This window comes from Rana temporaria, chromosome 2, assembly GCF_905171775.1.
Source record: "Rana temporaria chromosome 2, aRanTem1.1, whole genome shotgun sequence".
Classification (NCBI taxonomy): Eukaryota; Metazoa; Chordata; class Amphibia; order Anura; family Ranidae; genus Rana; species Rana temporaria.
Window position 1 is genome coordinate 392,286,591 of NC_053490.1, and position 18,718 is coordinate 392,305,308.

The 18,718-nt window shown below is 41.5% G+C and overlaps 1 protein-coding gene across 7 annotated transcripts in view; it reads left to right on the forward strand.

Moving 5' to 3' along the window:
• Positions 1–18,718, forward strand: part of PUM1 (pumilio RNA binding family member 1) — a 97,444-nt gene that overhangs the window by 27,660 nt on the left and 51,066 nt on the right. For 2 of the 7 annotated variants that reach the window (XM_040338031.1, XM_040338028.1), the window contains exons 3-11: positions 603–671; positions 2,325–2,433; positions 3,766–4,013; positions 4,465–4,631; positions 7,500–7,770; positions 9,202–9,295; positions 16,701–16,817; positions 17,573–17,724; positions 18,512–18,650. In XM_040338031.1, coding sequence (XP_040193965.1) covers positions 603–671; positions 2,325–2,433; positions 3,766–4,013; positions 4,465–4,631; positions 7,500–7,770; positions 9,202–9,295; positions 16,701–16,817; positions 17,573–17,724; positions 18,512–18,650 — 1,366 coding nt within the window. The remainder of the gene's footprint in view (positions 1–602; positions 672–2,324; positions 2,434–3,765; positions 4,014–4,464; positions 4,632–7,499; positions 7,771–9,201; positions 9,296–16,700; positions 16,818–17,572; positions 17,725–18,511; positions 18,651–18,718) is intronic. The other 5 variants (XM_040338032.1, XM_040338030.1, XM_040338029.1 and 2 more) reach the window with 4 other exon arrangements.

An 18,718-nucleotide genomic window follows, 5' to 3' on the forward strand; every position in this document is an offset into this window, starting at 1 on the left:
GCGGTCTCTAAACTGTGGCCCTTTGTCTGCCTTTATCCGGCCCTTAGGGCACTACTCCTCCCACCGATTTGAGGCCTTTTTTTGCCGACTGACCCCAACAATGAAGCGCAATATCTCCCACTGACGCCAATAATGGGGCACTATTCCTCCCAATGACAGGGTACTGCTCCTCCCCCATAATATTAATTGTGGCAATGTTTACTCCCACTGATGCCAATAAAATTTCCACTGGCCACAGTCCGGCCCCCCTAAAGGAAGGACAATAAACTGGCCCTTTGTTTAGAAAGTTTGGAGACCCCCTGGTGTAGGAAATATTTTGGGCAAAACTGACTAAAGTGACAGTAAAGCTGGAACGTTGGATTTTAAGTACCCCTGTAGGGGGGAGTAGCAGTAGGGAGCTTGATCAGATTCAAAGACCCCAAGACTACAGCTGCCTCCTCCATTTTGGTCTTAGAGGTTTGGGTGTCTGCCCCTTTGGTGGGAGCAGTAGTGACTCGTCATCAATGGAACCAATAAACCCTGGACTATCCATTTAACATTGTAGCAGTTACTTTAACATGTTTAAACCAGGTTCAACAAAAATAGATTTTTATGTCTTATAGGTGCGTTCGATGGATGAATTAAATCATGACTTTCAGGCTCTTGCACTTGAAGGAAGAGCAATGGGAGAAGTAAGTATGCATGTACGAACTGTCAATTAGCAACTCCAAATACCCAGTTATACCTTTTTAATCTGAGATTGATCAGCTAGATTTTCGTAAACTCTATTATGCTTTTGAGTATGTGTGCTTAATTTTGGAGTCTTTTTTTTTTTTTTTTTACTGAGTAGAATTGGAAACCCATGGCCTGTAGTTTCACATTGAACATGAGGTATTCCCAAAATTATAGGGGGCGGGGGGGGGGGGGGGCTGTGCTTGCATACGTTATAGTTTTCGTCTGAATATTATCTTTAAAGTGGAGGTTTACCCGGAAATGTTAATTTTTAACATTAGATTCATGCTCATTTTGTCAAGGGGAATCAGGTAGTTTTTTTAAAAACGAAGCAGTACTTACCGTTGTAGAGAGCGATCTTCTCCGCCGCTTCCGGGTATGGGCTGCGGGACTGGGCGTTCCTATTTGATTGACAGGCTTCCGATGGTCGCATCTATCGCGTCACGTTTTTCCGAACGTAGCCGAACGTCGGTGCGCAGGCGCCGTATAGAGCCGCACCGACGTTCGGCTTCTTTCGGCTACTCGTGACGCGATGTATGCGACCGTCGGAAGCCTGTCAATCAAATAGGAACGCCCAGTCCCGAAGACCATACCCGGAAGCGGCGGAGAAGATCGCTCTCTAAAATGGTAAGTACTGCTTCGTTTTTAAAAAAACTACCCGATTCCCCTTGACAAAATGAGCATGAATCTAATGTTAAAAAAAAAAATTCGGGTGAACTCCCGCTTTAACGATTCTTTTGTCTATAAAATGTCTTTTGTCTATTAATGAAAGACTATCATTTTTTTTTTTTATTAAAGGGTAACTGTATTTGTAGTTTACAGCACATTTAGTCTGCTCATCCTTAAGGCCTACTCCCTTTCCCCTAAGGTCTGTGTGTGTGTTGCACAGGAACTATTCTAGATATTCTCACTTCTGACATCTCATCTTTGGTGTTTGCTCAAAGCCCATATATAATGTGTCAGGTTTGACTAGCTTTCCTTCTAAAATGAATAGGGTTAAATGTTGTCAGGGGTTCGTGAGTGAAAATAATTTGAACAGTTGCCGTGAATTGTTAGGCAAGCCTCAGAGTAAATAATGTGCACAGCCTCAAGACTGTTGCAAAAATTGATGCGTTGGTCATGAATGGACTGACTTTTTAAGCGGTAGCCTGTAACCTTGCTTCTGTAAGAATAAAGTAGTGCTACTTCACATCCCGAATGCACAGAAAAATTGTGAAAAACAGGAAAATGGTTAGCCATGTGGCACAGGCCTGAGGTTATTGGGTATTATTCAAGTGGACAGGTGGAGTGGGTCCTTGGGTTTCTTGGCATTCTGTTTGCCGGTAGATGTAGAGTCTAATCTTTCGAACCTCACGGACCACTAAACGCACAACTTTGAATCCCATGTACTACTAACATGCCTTATACCCACAATGCTCTGGCTCCAACCTAGTGTACAGGAAATACCACTCCATCTTTGCAAAAAAAAAAAAAATCAATTGGAAGCTGGTTTGATATCATCATGAAGATGTTTTGTTTGTTAAATGGAGAGTAAAAGCTATTTTAATATGTATAATCATAGCGATTCTTGTATTTTTTGTGCTAGTAAAATAAAAAAAACTTTGTCCCCCAAGCAACTGTTGCCCGGCAAAAAATTCTGGGAGAGCGATGACTCCAACAAGGATGGACCAAAAGGCATTTTTCTGGGGGATCAGTGGAGAGAGAGTGCATGGGGGGCATCTGGTAAGTTAAATATAATTGTGTTGCTAATTTATGGACTTGCTGCTATGTGCATAAAGTGTGCTGCCACCGGTATTTTAAAAATGATTTGATACTATTTTATTCAGAGTATAATGTGGTAACTTGGTAGTTTGAGTAAAGAACAACCTGTTGCATTTTCAGTGGTAGTGAAGAGCCAGACATCTGGGTTCAGTTCAAGCAGGGTTCCGCAAACATTACGAAAGTTTGGGCATTTTCTAGGCCCACCTTTTTCAACCAGAGGGCCTAGGTACCCTGGGGTGCCTTGACAAAATGCCTAAATTGCCACAAATTGCCCAAATATTTTGTACAAGCCAGCGGTTGGATCAAATTGCATTCTTGTTTTACCACCACTGGATCTACATTCCCTGATGACCTGATTGATGTACATTGCGGGGGGGGGGGTTGGTTTGTCAAAAGATATATATATATATATATATATATATATATATATATATATATATATATATATATATATATATATATATATATATATATATATATATATATAATTTTTTTTTCCCCCTAAATTAATTGGGCTACTATATACTACTCTATTCACATAGGGGGTGGGCTGGTATCTGGGGTTACCCTTATTATTTTTGATAAAGACCATTGGCAACAGACCCCCACAACCACTAGGCCATAAATGTGGGGAAGAGATTACCTCCCCCCTTTTCCTGGTCTGTGTATGCAAGCTGTGCTTATAAGTGTGTGTGTGTGTATTGTTGGTTGGGGGATCTTGCATAGAAAAATATTTGGTGCATGAGTGTCCCTAAAATTTAGATTCCAAAGGGGAACCCCATGCAAAATATAAAGCGTAAGGCCCCCCCTTTCCAAAAATCCACCCCAGACCCGAACGTATGCTCCCTCCTGGCAAAGCACCTTTTCCCCAGATTCCCTACTTTTGTTTATGTTGGTAAGGATTTCCTGCCATGTAACTGAATGAACTGTGTAATGTTGGCAATCTTTGACGGCAGGAACATCCTTCCTTCCTTGGTAGTAGATTAAATTAAATGTGACCATAAAGACTAGATAAGTCTCCTAATGCAACCATTTTTGGCAGTCTAATACCTGCCTTCTACATCCCTAGGCAGTTAAAATGGCATTGCCTGATCATTGTTTTTCCCTTAGATCTGCACATGTCAGGATTGTCTGTGTAGTTCCCTCCTTTGTCTTCCAATGCCCAAACGGCACCACAGTTGGGTTTAGGACATTGTAAGAGGGCCAGAATATTTCATGTATAAATCCAACTTTGAAAGACATTTTCATTTTTCTAATGCATTAATTTTTCCTTTTTTTTTCTTTTTTCCCCAGATCATTCAGTCTCCCAGCCTATCATGGTCCAGAGGAGGCCTGGTCAAGGATTCCATGTTGGCAGTGAAGTTAACTCTGTGCTCTCCCCTCGTTCTGAAAGTGGAGGCTTGGGAGTCAGTATGGTGGAGTACGTCCTCAGCTCCTCTCCTGGAGACAACTGCATGAGAAAAGGAGGATTTGTAAGTGCCTCTCCCTTAATACAAACAAGGGGGGGAGCCCTTCGATTGCCAAGATATAGAAAAATGCAGGTAAAAATAAAGATGGCTGCAGGGATGCACAGTCAGTCTTGAACATTGTTAGTTCGCCCTTTAGATTGTGAGTTTGACTGTGTGAAAGCCATATTGTGTTGACATAAAAACTTCTGAGCTCCCATTATAAACACTATATATATATTTTTTTTTTTATGAAATATTGCTAATGCTCCAGAACTAAAAATTAGTAATTTTATTTTTTATAGTAGAAACATTTTTGGTCTTGCCAGTTTTTTTTTTTTTCTGGATGTCACATTTATGGTTGCTGGTGCCATATTAATTGGAAAGGAAATTTTGTTTTCAAGGTTTATGATCACCCAAATGTCAGCTTCAACTATTAAAGGCTTGGGAAATGTGTAGTTCGAACATAAGTTGCGAGACAGTTTTGGGTTGAACCTCTAATGGTTGTTTTTAATCTGTGTTTTTAAGAAATGTTTTGATCTTTTAGGGTCCTCGTGATTCCGAAGGAGATGAAAATGACAAAGTGGATAAAAAAAGCAAAGGAGTCTATGAAGGGGATAAATTGGGAGACCTGAAGGAGGAAGGTGACCCTATGGATAAGGCTAATGGGCTGCCAGTCCAGAACGGTATTGATGTTGATGTAAAGGATTTTAGGTAAGAACCTCAATTATTTTTTTATTTAATTTGTATGCTTCTTGAAAGAATAAAAACATTTTTTTTTTTTTTTTATAATCTTGAGCTCTTATTTTTTCGATATAAAATGTTAGTTTATGTATGCACCCAGTAAAAAGCGTGATTTCTGTATGCAGTTGAATATTTAATGTTTTCTACTGTGCTGTAATCCATGCTGTACGTTTTGATATTACTGCTGCCACTGATTTTTGTAACTTTCAAGTGTGTGTTAAAAGGGTTTTCGGCCATATATTTATTTAGCCTTGTTTTGAAACACACAGTAGTTAAGGCTAGGTTTGTATTTCTGTGGGTGGTTCCCTTTTGCACCTGTTGCCACAACCACCCACACAGAAAAAAATGCTGGATGAATGTGGGTGCCATTATTCCTAATGGCATGCTGCACTCACTGGAAATTGTACCCGCACTGGTAACCGAACTGCACTTGTGGTTCATGTGAGGGCTGCAAGAACCTTTACCCTTTGATACAGGAGGCCTGGTAGCCCATTCAGATAAACATTGATGGATTGGCTACACGGTTTAGAAAATATTTGCAGAAAAGACTGCACCGATGTCTATGGCACATCCGCGCCGTAGACAATGGCGCAGGCTCACTGAGCGTGCCGTGCCGTTAGTGAAGGCGATCGTGCCGTCACTGACGGCTCCCACGCGCATGCGTGACATCGCGGCTCTGGCCAATCACAGCGCCGGAGCCGCGATACCCGGAAGTTATTCGGGTATCATGGCGGAGGAGAGGAACGAGACTCGCTTCGGGGGCTTCGATCTCAGGTAAGTAATTCATAACGAGCTAGTATGCTATGCATACTAGCTAATTATGCCTTTCTCTTGCAGGGTTTTTTTTTTTTTTTTTTAAAGGCCTCTCTAAGGCCCCTCTTACACTGAGGAGTTTTTCAGGCGTTTTGGCACTAAAAATAGCGCCTAAATACCACCTGAAAAACTCCTGCCCTGCATTGTGGGCGGTATTGACCCATTTTTGGCCGCTAGCAGGGGGTTAAAACTGCACCGCTAGCGGCTGAATGCCGCTGCAATTCCCAAGGTATATCGGCGCTATACCGTCAGCGCACCTCCTGCCCCACTGTGAAAGGGGCCTTAAAGGGGTTGTAAAGGTAAATGTTTTTTCACCTTAATGCATCCTATGCTTTAAGGTGAAAAAACATCCAACGGTACCAGCCCCCCCCGAACCCCCATTATACTTACCTGACCCCTCGAAAGTCCCGCGCGCGTCCACGTGATCCCCTTCGGTTCCCAGCCTGGCCGAGGGACCCCAGAAGACAGGGTTAGGGGAGATGCATCTCGAAAACTGGTAAGTATGGATCATATTTTAATACAAATAGCCGATTCCCCTAGACCGAACGAGCAGGAAGCTAAGGGGGGGAAAAAAAAAGTAATTGGTTGAACTCCCGCTTTAATTAACTGAAAACAAAATATTCCATGAGGTGCATTTTGACACTTGTCTAGAATAGAGTAATCATTTGGGTTACCCTGAGAGACTGAAGGCAAAAAAAAGAACCAAAGCAGAGTTTTGCCTGTTGTGGCCAAAAGGATTCCATGTTTTGTTTCCCCTTAATTTTCTATCCCAGACTCCTAAACACATGTAAAAAATATTAATTTGTAAACAATATATGTGTGCCTTTTAACTAAATCCACTTTCCACTCCTCTAAGCTACATTGTGTTAACACTGCATTTTGGGTACCTACATTTCAATTCCACATCCCCCTCTGATATTTACATCCCTTTCAACAAAATCTGTTCAGTGTTTGCTGTCCCCAAGTGCTTGAATGCACTCTATACAGACCCCCTGTATATGACTTTTTTTGAGGCCTATGTGGACAAACAGGAATCGTGTCCAGCACAAGACTGATATTGTCAAATTACATGGAGCAGGTTGTGGTGTTAGAATGGAGTTGGCAAATGGCAGCCTCCCTATTTCTAACATGATAGGTTTCCCTCAAAGTGATACTAAAAACACACACTATAATTTACGTTGTCCCTTCTTTTTCTGTGTATGGATGATGGCACTGTAATTATTTTAATAAAAAAAGAATCCAAGTATCTTTTTCCTAATCGATATACAGCTGCCACATGGCCCAGATCTTTCCCAGCCTGTCTGCAGGAGACATAAGCAGGAGGAGCTTCTAGTCCTCTGCTGCTAGTCACATGTTCAAAATAATAATAAAACAGGCTTTGGAATACAGAGTGAGAATAAACGTTTTAAAGTCAATCAATCAAATTTTTGTTTGGTAATACTATGGCGTTTGCAGATTTCTGCCAGTCACAGGCTGTGTCTCGGACACTGCACATCACAGATCAGGACATGGGTGTTGTGATTGGCCCTACCGAGCAAGTGATGGCTTCTCCAGCCTGTGTCTTAGAATACGAGGGAGGTGAAGCCACCATTAATCTACATGTAATATCCTGCCTCCATTGTGTTAGCTGGTTAGTGGGCCTGGAGGAGAGTGGGAGTGGGCTGTCATTTTACCACACTGTATATGCACACATGTGTGACTAGTCACATGGGCTGCTCAGATATAAGAAATGCTCAGTTTTCAGTGATGTGCAGAGTTGCAAAATCCCTAGCTGAATTGGGGACATGAACAGAAGGTGGAGATAGAGAGCAGCAGTATCAACCATGTATTTTGCAGGATACAGGAAACCTCATAGTGACTGAGTAGGTATGAACCGCATGTAATACAGCATTTGTTGATGGTGTGTTTTTTGTTTTTTTATGATGTGGGTTTAGTGACACTTTTTAATGGAAATATTTTCTATATGGCTTAAAAATAAACGTATTGTATTTTATTTATTTTAGTAACTGTGTATTTTCCTTTCAGTCGTACCCCAGGTAACTGCCAGAACTCTGTAAGTGAGGTGGATCTTCTTGGACCAAGTCAGAATGGCTCTGAGGGTCTCGCTCAATTGACAAACAGCAATGGAGCAAAGCCAGTGGAAGACTTCGGTGGCATGGAGTCGCAAAGTGTTCAGCTGGATCCCATGGAGCATGTTGGCATGGAACCTCTACAATTTGACTACCAGGGCAACCAAGTTCAAGTTGATTCAGGAGCTACCACAGTTGGCCTCTTTGATTATAATTCTCAACAGCAGGTACATCTAGTCTGCATTAACCACTTAAAGACTGCCTACTGCATATTTGCTGCTGCAGGTTGGCTGTATTTTGCGCAAAATCACGTACCTGTACGATATTCTGTGCATTAGTTGGGGGGTATGCATGCTGCCGGAGGCCTGATTGCGCACTGATTGCGCACTGATTGGACACAGTGGGAGGCCAATCGGCGGGTCCAGCAGACTTGATGTCCTCTTGCCGCCTGCGATCATTTCCCCAGAGAGGCAGAATGACGATCTGCCTATGTGAACAAGGCAGATTGCCTATTCTTACAGGGAGGAAGATGGAGATCTTGACTTTATCCAGTCAGAGTAATCCCCTCCCCACACAGTTGACAAGCACCCCTAGGGTCACGCTTAACCCTTTGATTGTCCTTGATGTTACCCCTTCCCTGCCAGTTACAGTACAGTAACGGTGCATATTTTTAGTACTGATCATTGTATTGGTGTCACTGGTTCCTAAAAAAGCGCCAGGTGTCTGATTTTTGTCTGCCACAATGTCGCAGTCCCACTAAAAAATTGCGGCCACTACTAGTAAAAAAATAAATAAAAAAATCCATAGTTTGTAGACACTAATGTTTTCGCAAACCAATCAATATACACTTATTTTTTTACCAAAAACATGTAGCAGAATACATATTGGCCTAAATTGATTAAAGTGGAGGTTCCCCCTAAAAAAAAAATGCTGTGTGTTTTTTTTTTTTTTTTTCGTACATACCTCGATATCGCCGTTTCATCCCTCGGCTTCCGGGTATGATTCTTGTGGGTCTGGGCGTTCCTAGTTGATTGACGTTCCTCCGACCGACGCATACTTGACGTCACGACTTTCCGAAAAAAGCCGAACGTCGCTGCGCAGGCGCCGTATAGAGCCGACTATACGGCGCCTGCGCAATGACGTTCAGCTTCTGTCGGAAAGTCGTGACGCGCAGTATGCGCCGGTCGGAGGAACGTCTGTCAACTAGGTCCAGCAAGAATCATACCCGGAAGCCGAGGAATGTACGGGAAAAAAAAAAACAGCATACCCGCAGTGTAATCAGTCTTCTGAATGTATTGTTAGAATTTTAGAAGAAGAAACTAGATTTTCTTTTTTTTTTTTGGATATGTTTTATAGCAGAAAGTAAAAAATATTTTTGTTTAAAGCGGGAAAAAAGTAAAAACTGCAGAGGTAATCAAATATCAAAAGAGCTCCATTTGGGTTGAGAAGGGGGGGGGTCAATTTTATTTGGGTACAGCAGCGCACGACCACGCAATTGTCAAAGTAACGCAGTGCTGTATCGCAAAAGAAGGCCTGGTCATTAAGAGGGTAAAACCTTCCAGGGCTGAAGTGATTAAATTGCACAGTTGTTTTCCTGCCTTTGTATGCATGTATGATATGTTCAATACTATATTTTTATTTTATTTTTTTATCTACAGTTGTTTCAGAGGCCGAATGCTCTTGCAGTACAGCAACTGACGGCAGCCCAGCAGCAACAGTACGCATTGGCAGCAGCACACCAACCGCACATAGGTAATAAGTTATCTCTCGTGTGCTGGTTTCAGTTTTTCATAAAATGTTTGGTGAATTTACAGTGCCTTGAAAAAGTAATATCCCCTTGAAATTTTCTACATTTTGTCATGTTTCAACCAAAAAGATGTATTTTTGGGGGGGATTTTATGTGATAGACCAACACAAAGTGGCACATAATTGTGAAGTGGAAGGAAAATGTTTTCAAATATCTGAAAATGTGACATGCATTTGTATTCAGCCCTCTTTACTCTGATACCCCTAACTAAAATTTAGTGGAACCAATTACCTTCAAGAGTGGCCTAATTAGTAAATAGAGTCCACCTGTGTGTAATTTAATCTCATTATAAATGTGATGCCCTCAGAGGTTTGTTAGAGATCCTTAGTTTACAAACTACACCATGAAGGCCAAGGAACACACCAGACAGGTCAGGGATAAAGTTGTGGAGAAGTTAAAAGCAGGGTTGGATTATAAAAAATATGCCAAGCTTTTGGACATCTTGCGGAGCACTGTTCAATTCATCATTTGAAAATGGAAAGAGTATGGCACAACTGCAAACCTACCAAGACATGGCCGGCCACCTAAACTGACAGGCCGGGAAAGGAGAGCATTAACCAGAGAAGCAGTCAAAAGGCCCATGGTAACTCTGGAGGAGCTGCAGAGATCCACAGCTCAGGTGGAAGAATCTGTCCACAGGACAACTTAGATGTGCAGTCCACAAATCTGACCTTTATGGAAGAGTGGTAAGAAGAAAGCCATTTGCCGTTTGCAAGAAGCCATGTGGGGGACACAGCAAACATGTGGAAGAAGAGAGAAAGGCCATGACTAAGCACTGATCTATAGTGTGAAACGCGTAGGCTGCTATTCCCATTTTCTGCTGGTTTTTGTAGTGCATTTTTTCATCCTTTTTATATTAGACAACCTAAAGTTTTTTTTGGAGTGCGGCTGTCCATCTCTTATCCTAAACATGTGAAAGAAGGTTCTCTGGTGAGATAGGAGACCAAAATTGAACTTTTTGGCCTAAAAGCAAAACGCTATGTGTGGGAGTAATCTAAATCTGCAGGTTACCCTGAACACACCATCCCCCCACCTTGAAACATGGTGGTGACCGCATCATGTTTTGGGGATGCGTTTTTTTAACAAGGCCAGGGAAGCTGGTCAGAGTTGATGGGAAGATGCATGGAGCCAAATACAGTGCAATCTTAGAAGAAAACCTGTTTGAGGAACTGCAGTCTACTCACATAATTTGTAATAAGAACATCTTTGCCATTCTGAAGCTTCCCTCCAACCACTTTGCATATTATTTTATATATACTGTGATTCTTTACTTGACAAATATGCTGCAGTAATCTCTCTCCACTGAGTCTGGCTGCATCCATTTTAACTGTGGGTAGCTGAAGCTGCTGCCTGTTCTGTTCCTGGATTTACACACACACAGAGGCACAACTTCACCTCTGCAGCTCTCATCGGCACGAAACAGGAAGTGGGCTGTATAAGGTATTTACTGGCAGGAAAAAATGTTTTACTATCCAAAGTTAAAAGAACAAGGGCAGGAAGATGAAAAAATTACAAAAGACCCTAAACATACAGCCAGAGCAACAATGTAATGGTTTAGATCAAAGCATATGCATGTGTTAGAATGGTCCAGTCAAAGTCCAGACCTAAATTCAACTGAGACTCTGTGGCAAGACTTGATAATTTCTGTTCAGGCACTCTTCATCCAATCTAACAGAGCTTGAGCTATTTTGCAAAGTAGAATTGGCAAATTTTTCATTCTCCTAGATGTGCAAAGCTGGTAGAGACATAGCCAAAAAGACTTGCAGCTGTAATTGTAGTGAAAGGTGGTTCTACGAAGTATTGACTCAGGAGGGCTGAATATAAATGCACGCCACACTTTTCAGATATTTTATTTGTAAAAAAAAAAAGTTAAAACCATTTAACATTTTCCTTCCACTTCACAATTATGTGCCACTTTGCGTTGGTCTATCACATAAAATCCCAATAAAATAAATTTTACGTTTTTGGTTGTAACATAACAAAATATGGAAAATTAAGGGGTATGAATACTTTTTCAAGGCACTGTATGTTGACTGTAGCTAAAACATTAAACATTAGTTTATCCTTTTTTTTATTTTTTGCTGCTTCCGTGATATTCTTTGCAAAGGTAGCTCTGTCAACCAGGACAAGATATTGTTTTAGCTTGTTCTCTGGTTCACTGCAGCCTTGAGTAGTTATCTACTTGGCTTTTATTTTGAACAAAATTGATGGCAGTTTGGTGCTTTGTTGCTTTTATTTTTTATCGCTTACTGGCTTGGTTGCATGTACTTCCAGTAGTTGGCAAAAATGTCCTTGTGCACGGTTTTGCTTTTCTACATAAGTCGACTTCAAAGATTTCACAGGGAAAAAAAAATGAAGATGTGAGGATACTCCTCCACTGATATTACAGAACATTTTTGGTCCAGTCACTATTTTTTTTGACATGACATGTAGATGACATTTGCGTCAGTTTTTTAGATTGTTATTGCTACAGGAGGATCAGTGGACAGCCAACAGAGAGGGATGGCCCTCCTGGCAGCAAGGAGAATGTATGAGATCAGATGCTTGGCTGCTTTAGGGACACCAGAGAAGGGAAGACCTAGTAGATAATTAACAGAGTCTAATGGAGAAGTTCCTTGAAACAAATGTTGAAGTTATGACATGACATCATTCCAGAAAAGTCTTGGTTGTGCACTGCCAAAAAATGATACTGAGATCCTAGATTCAGTAATTTAAGGTTAGTGCCAACACGACACAGAAAGCAAAGGGTCTTGGCAGTGCATCACCTCTGGCGATCTATACCAGAACATTAGAATTTTTAAAGCAGTTTATCTCTGCCCTACATTTATAGATGATTTGAAAGCGGAGGTCCATATCTTGTCCCAAACAGGCAACGACATTGGCCTATGCAGGACATGTGCATCCAGCATCTGTTTTTGCGCATTTTTGGTTGTTGCAGAAACGGAACAGTAGTGACAAAAGTATAAACAAAAATGTTTCTTTCATAAGACCCCTTTCACACTGGGGCGCTTTGCAGGTGCTATAACGCTAAAAATAGCACTTGCAAAGCACCCTGAAGCAGCCGCTGCTGTCTCTCCAATGTGAAAGCCCAGAGGGCTTTCACACTGGAGCGGTGCGTTAGCAGGACAGTAAAAAAAAGTCCTGCTAGCAGCATCTTTGGAGCAGTGAAGGAGCGGTGTGTTTACTGCTCCTGCCCATTTAAATCAATGGGCAGCGCGGCCATACCGTCGGCAAAGCGCCTCTGCAGGGGAGCTTTGTGGGTGGTTTTAACCCTTTTTCGGCCGGCAGCGGGAGTTAAAAGCGCCTGCAAGTTGCCGAATACCCCTGCACGGTAAAGAGCTGCTAAAAATAGCGTCACTTTACAGCGGAAGCCCCCCACCGCCACAGTGTGAAAGGGCCTAAAAATATGGACAAAAACGGAATGGGTGTAAACGGATGGCATCTGTCTACATCCGTTTAGCCCTGCTTCACACTGGAACACGGTGTGCGAATCTATCAATGTGTGCACCTTTCCTGCAGAGTTTGCACTGCCCTTGCGATCTGCAGTGGGTGTCAGTGCATTATTAACCAGTTAACAAATATGCCATAGCCGAATGACGGCAACAGCGTGGCTCTAACTCTGGGAGAGTGTACTGTGACGTCCTCCCAGAATCACACTCCAGTGCACCCCCAGAGGTGCGCACCTGGGAATATTCATGACTGCGAACCTGGCGCATCACAGTAAATGGCCGATGACAGCGTCCATTTAACAGGTGATCGCTACATCAAATAACTGAGCAATCGGTTGTAAACAAGCCGGCACATTCCCGGGTTGGCTCTCCCCTCTCCGTACTGATCGGTACAGTGCAAGAGGAGAGAGATTGGATGTAGCAGCGCTGTGGACTAGATCTATAGTGCCCACAGCGCTGCTCTGTGCCCATTCCTGCCTCATCCATCCATGCTCGGCCATTCTCATCCATGGCTAATTTATGCCACTACAGTGCCCATCAGTGCCACTACAGTGCCTCACAAAAAAAGGTAGTCCAATTAGATTTGACATTTATGCCCCTAGAACACCTGACAGTGCTCCCTGCATGTGGCCAGGCTGTGTAAAAGTCTCACACATGTGGTATCGCCATACTTGGGAGGAGTAGCAGAATATATTTTCGGGTGTCATTTTTGCAATGTACATACTATGTGTTTGAAATATTGTATAAACAGGTAATTTTGTGCAAAAAAATAAAGTGTTTTCATTTTCTTTCCACATTTTCCAAAAAACTTGTGGAAAAAAAATGACATGTTCAAAAGACTCAATATCCCTCATAGAATATACATTGGGGTGTTTTCTTTTCAAAATGGGGTCATTTTTTTGGTTTCCATTGTCCTGGTGCTCCAGGGCCTTCAAAAGTGCAAGAGGTAGTCAAGAAATAGTCAAGTAATTTATGCTCCTAGAATGCCTGATGGTGCTCCCTGCATGTTGGGCCTCTCTGTGGCCACACTGTGTAATAGTCTCTCACGTGGTATTGCCATACTCTGGAGGAGTAGCAGAATGTATTTTGGGGTGTAATTTGCTGTGTGTGATAAATAACCTATTAATTTTGTGAAAAAAATCTTAATTTTTGCAAAGAATTGTGGGGAGAAAAAAAAACGACACTTTAAAAAAACTCACCATGTCTCTTACTAAACACCTTGGAATGTCTACTTTCCAAAAAGTGGTAATTTTGGGGGTATTTATACTGTCTTGGCTTGTTAATATCTCAAGAAATGAAATAGGCTGTCAGTTCATCAGGTATGAACATTTTTTAAGTGATTGGCACAATAGCTTGTGGACACTATTAAACCCCTTTCACACTGAGGGTGTATTGCAGGCGCTATAGTGTTAAAAAGCGCTGCTCTATTGTCTCCAGTGTGAAAGCCCGAGGGGTTTCACACTGGAGCGTAGCGCTAGCAGGATGGTAAAAAAAAGTCCTGCTAGCCCCATCTTTGGAGTGGTGTATATACATTTATGTAAAAACGGCGGCATTTTACCGCCGACGCTATGGATGGCTCAGTGTGACAGGGGTCTAACTTTCACAAAGAACAAATATACACCGATTTTGGTTATTTTATACCAAAGATATGTAGCGGTATAAATTTTGGCCAAAATTTATGAAGAGAAATTACTAATTTTCTAAATTTTATAACGGAAACAAAGAAATTTGTTTCTCTTAAAATTGGTGCGTGCAATTTGAACCCATTCAAAAGGAATCGGCTTAAATATCACCCTCCTGAATCGCATGTGACTTGCACAGAAATGCGGTGCGATTTCCTGTGCGATTCATTGTGTGAACCTGTTCAGGTCCATCTAAACCATGGGTCTTCAAACTACGGGCCTCTAGTTGTTCAGGAACTACAGTTCCCATCATGCCTGGTCATGTCAGTGTGTTACAATGCCTCATGGGATGTGTAGTTCTACAACAGCTGGAGGGCCATAGTTTGAGGATCCCTGATCTAAACAGAAAAGGATGTGGCCACCTATTTAAAAAAAATAGGGCAATAGGGCCTGAACAGGCTTGGATGCAAAAGGATGACCATCCGTTTGAATCCACCTACCCATAAACCTACATCTGAAGACCAACAAAAGCCTGAACGCCCTTGTGAAAGGGGCCTAAGATTACACAGTCCCCCTAATAATGTACTAGTGAGTTGGTAATAAGCAAGTATCTTTGGCTGAAGAAGGTGGTTACCTTAATATTTTCAGCAAGCATTCACTGAAAAGTGACATCTCCGATATTAATCTACCTAAAATGTATATCCCTCGGAGGCATTTGATATTTTCCCCTACAATAACTGCTGTGTTGAATCCTAATCTGCTTTCTATTGTTTTCTACCACATAATGTAGTTTCTGGATAATTTATGCCCCTTTTTGGAGTCCTTTTTGGTTTTGTGTGATTTTGTTCTAGTTTCTGGAAATATATTTCCTTTGTTATTCTATCAGAACTGCTTGGCTTTCCTAAAGCAATCTGAGTGGTATAACAATGAACAAGTCATGCCATCAGTGACCATGTCCCTCTTAGATCTGAATTGTGTGCTTTTTAGCTCTTTAATTCTTCATGGGCAATCTATTCTCCTTTATCACTTTGCCCTGATCCGTGTAGCATATACATAACTCTGCAGTCACTGTGCCTTAGTGGATCCCAACCATGTCAAATCCTTTTTAGCTTGATTCACCTTTTTGTGAAAAAGTCCAAGACAACAATGGGAAATTTTGGAATGGTGGTGCTATACATGGTAATTCTATTCTATTGGTCTATGTTTTTAGCAAAACAAATATTGGTGTGCGATGATAAATATTTATTGAATGTTTGGACTATGCAAAAAAGAGAGCCATTTGTTGTACCTGTGCAGTCCTTGTTTTAGCAATCGATACTTTCACAGTGTGCTTGTTTCTAATTATATAGAATCTAGGAAAACGTTTTTTTTTTCCCCCATTTTGGCTAGCGTAGGGAGGGTTGTATTTTTGCTATCTGTGTCCCGTTGCAAATGTTTCCCTTCACTTCCGGTCTTATAGCCAAAATGGGAAGTGAGAGGAAATCCCTGCAAATATAGGCAATCTCTTGGGGACCCCCAGGTCTCCAGAACTAGTGTCCCCATTGGAAGAGTTCCCCTCTATTACTTTTCTGGTGACAACCCAAAATTTGGGATTTTCTTTTACTTTTAATGGTAGACAGGAAAAATAGAGAGGGTGAATCTCCCTAACGGGGCACAGATAGCAATAAAAAATTACTCGCTTTCTAATCCCTCTGCACTCCAAAACTAAATAAAAAGTTTTGCCTTTTAGTTATACTTTAATGCTGGTTCACGCTGACCATGGCCACAGTGACTCATTCCAGCTGTAACTGCAATTACTAGACAGTGAGAACATTGGGCCATGTCCTGTACCATTTTAGCACAAAACCTTGCTGGTCTCTGCCTCAGAATAGTTGCTAATTAGATTGAGCCCAAATATATCGAAGCATTGCTTTGCTTTACCAACGTGGAACTCATTTTTCTTTTTTGGTGTTGGCAGACCGCCAAGGTGACTCTAGGAGATAGGTGACTTTAATTCTGTATATAGTATGTTACTGTCGGGAATAATTGAGAAGGGTAATTGAAATGGCAAATTGTGGATTACTGTTTTGTTGCACTTTACATGTCTCACTAAAATGGAGTGGCATAGGATACCTTATCTAAGAACTACGCTTTTAATTTTGTGTAGTCTCTCTAATTGGCCCCACCCCAAAATAAAAAAAGACTATAAAAGCATGACTTTGTTTTACTGAATGGATGCAAAACACTTTTTTTTTTCCTCCCTCTTCTGGCAATGTACTGAATTCTCCTTTCACTGACAGGTATGTTTTCAGCAGGTCTAGCCCCAGCTGCATTTGTACCAAACCCTTACATCATCAGTGCCGCGCCTCCTGGAACAGACCCCTATGCAGCCGGCCTTGCAGCAGCTGCTACGCTTGGTAAGGTTTCCTTTTTTGTTTATTTATTGATATTTTTTGTGATTTAAACATTTGCTTGGTGCATTGGTTTACTAGTTCTGTTTTAGACACAGTGACTGAGAATAAAAACCTAGTTTTAGCTCAAACCTCGTTGTATACAAAGCATTACAAAAATTGGTTTAACTCGCTGAAAAAGTTAACAATAAAAAATGGTACCACGTCACACAAAAAATAAAAACGCTCATACCATTAAAAGCCATTTGTCCATCTCCTATTTGTATACACATACTGTGTTTCCCCGAAAGCAAGACCTACCCTGAAAATAAGACCTACTGTGATATTCGGGAAAGGGGTGCAATATAAGCCCTACCTCACCGAAAATGAGGCCTAGTTTAAAGTGTCTTTAAAATGCTAGACTCTACTCTATTACAGTAGTATATAATGTAAAAGGTGTGTTTCTGTAATCTACCGTTTTTTTAACTCCATAAGACACACATTTTTATGCCTTGACTCCCCCTTCCCCGCACTGTACAGTTAACTGAACGGGTGAAGCACAGAATGGTCTATGACCCTTCAGGCACAGTTCCAGAGATAATTGTAATCCATTGATATGAAGAAATGAAAGTCCCAAATCCAAGAAAGTAAATTTTACAATCCGATCGTTGGTAAATCTCCTATGGTTGATGGAGAAAATGTCCAATTCAGGATCTTTTTTTAGGTTTAGGATGGATTCCTATAAGATGATTACATTGTTGGCTTTCCCCTAACTTATACAGGCCCAGCTGTGGTTCCCCACCAATATTACGGTGTCACTCCATGGGGAGTGTATCCTGCCAACCTCTTCCAGCAGCAAGCAGCGGCAGCAGCAGCAGCAAACAACTCTGCATCTCAACAGAACAATCCTCAGAATCAGCAGGGCCAGCAACAGGTGCGTGTTCTCATCTTTGGCATGTTGGTCTCTCAACGGTTCTTTTGCTTTTTTTGTTGCATCGTTTCTCAAATTAGCCTCCTTTTTTCATTTTCATTTGTTTTTGTAGGGGGGGGGGAGAGACCACAGTCAGGTGATTGGTTGTGAGTTTTCTCCTCTCCTTACGAGGTATAACCTGATCTTTTAGAGGTCCCCATAGGGGCAACATCTGCAAAATATTGCTTATGACCACAAGTCCTGTGTGTCGTGTTGTTTTTTTTTTTTGTTGTTTTTTTCGTTTTAACATTTAATGGTTGAGATTTGATTTGTAGGTAACGGTACTCTTGGCAAATAACGCATTAAACCTCCCAGTTTTCTGAATTTAAATTTCCAGCTTTGCTTAGCTGCTGTGGCTAGTATGAGGATCTTCATTAAATATATGCTAGGTGGAGAGTATCTGTAATAACATTCCCTTGCTTGCCTTCAATATGACTTTAGCAGAATGCAGGACTTAGAAATGCTACATGAAGGCCTCACTGGTGGGGTCATATAATAATAATGTTTACACTTATATAGCGCCAATTACAGCGTTGCCACTGTGTCTAAGCGCTGAGGAAAACAATGCGGTTGTACTGGCATGTAACAAGGAATCTGTTTTGAGTGTGCTTAAGAGGTTGTATTTACCTCTGGTCTATCTGTCACTTTGTGGCATTTTAGTTGTTTACTGCTTTCAAAGGCAAAAATTAGTAAAGAGCAACCACACATTTTTCATGTTTTACCCCTTTTTAAAAGTGTGTGCATTTCCCAGGTGCTTCGTGCAGGAGGTAATCAGCGACCGCTAACCCCCAACCAGAATCAACAGGGACAACAAAATGACCAGCTAGTTGCAGCAGCTGCTGTGAATTCTGCACTGGCCTTTGGGCAAGGCCTTGCTGCTGGAATGCCTGGTGAGTTGCATATTTTGCTTTGAATAAAACATTAACTTTGTTTTGGATAAAGTGAGAGAGAACTGGAA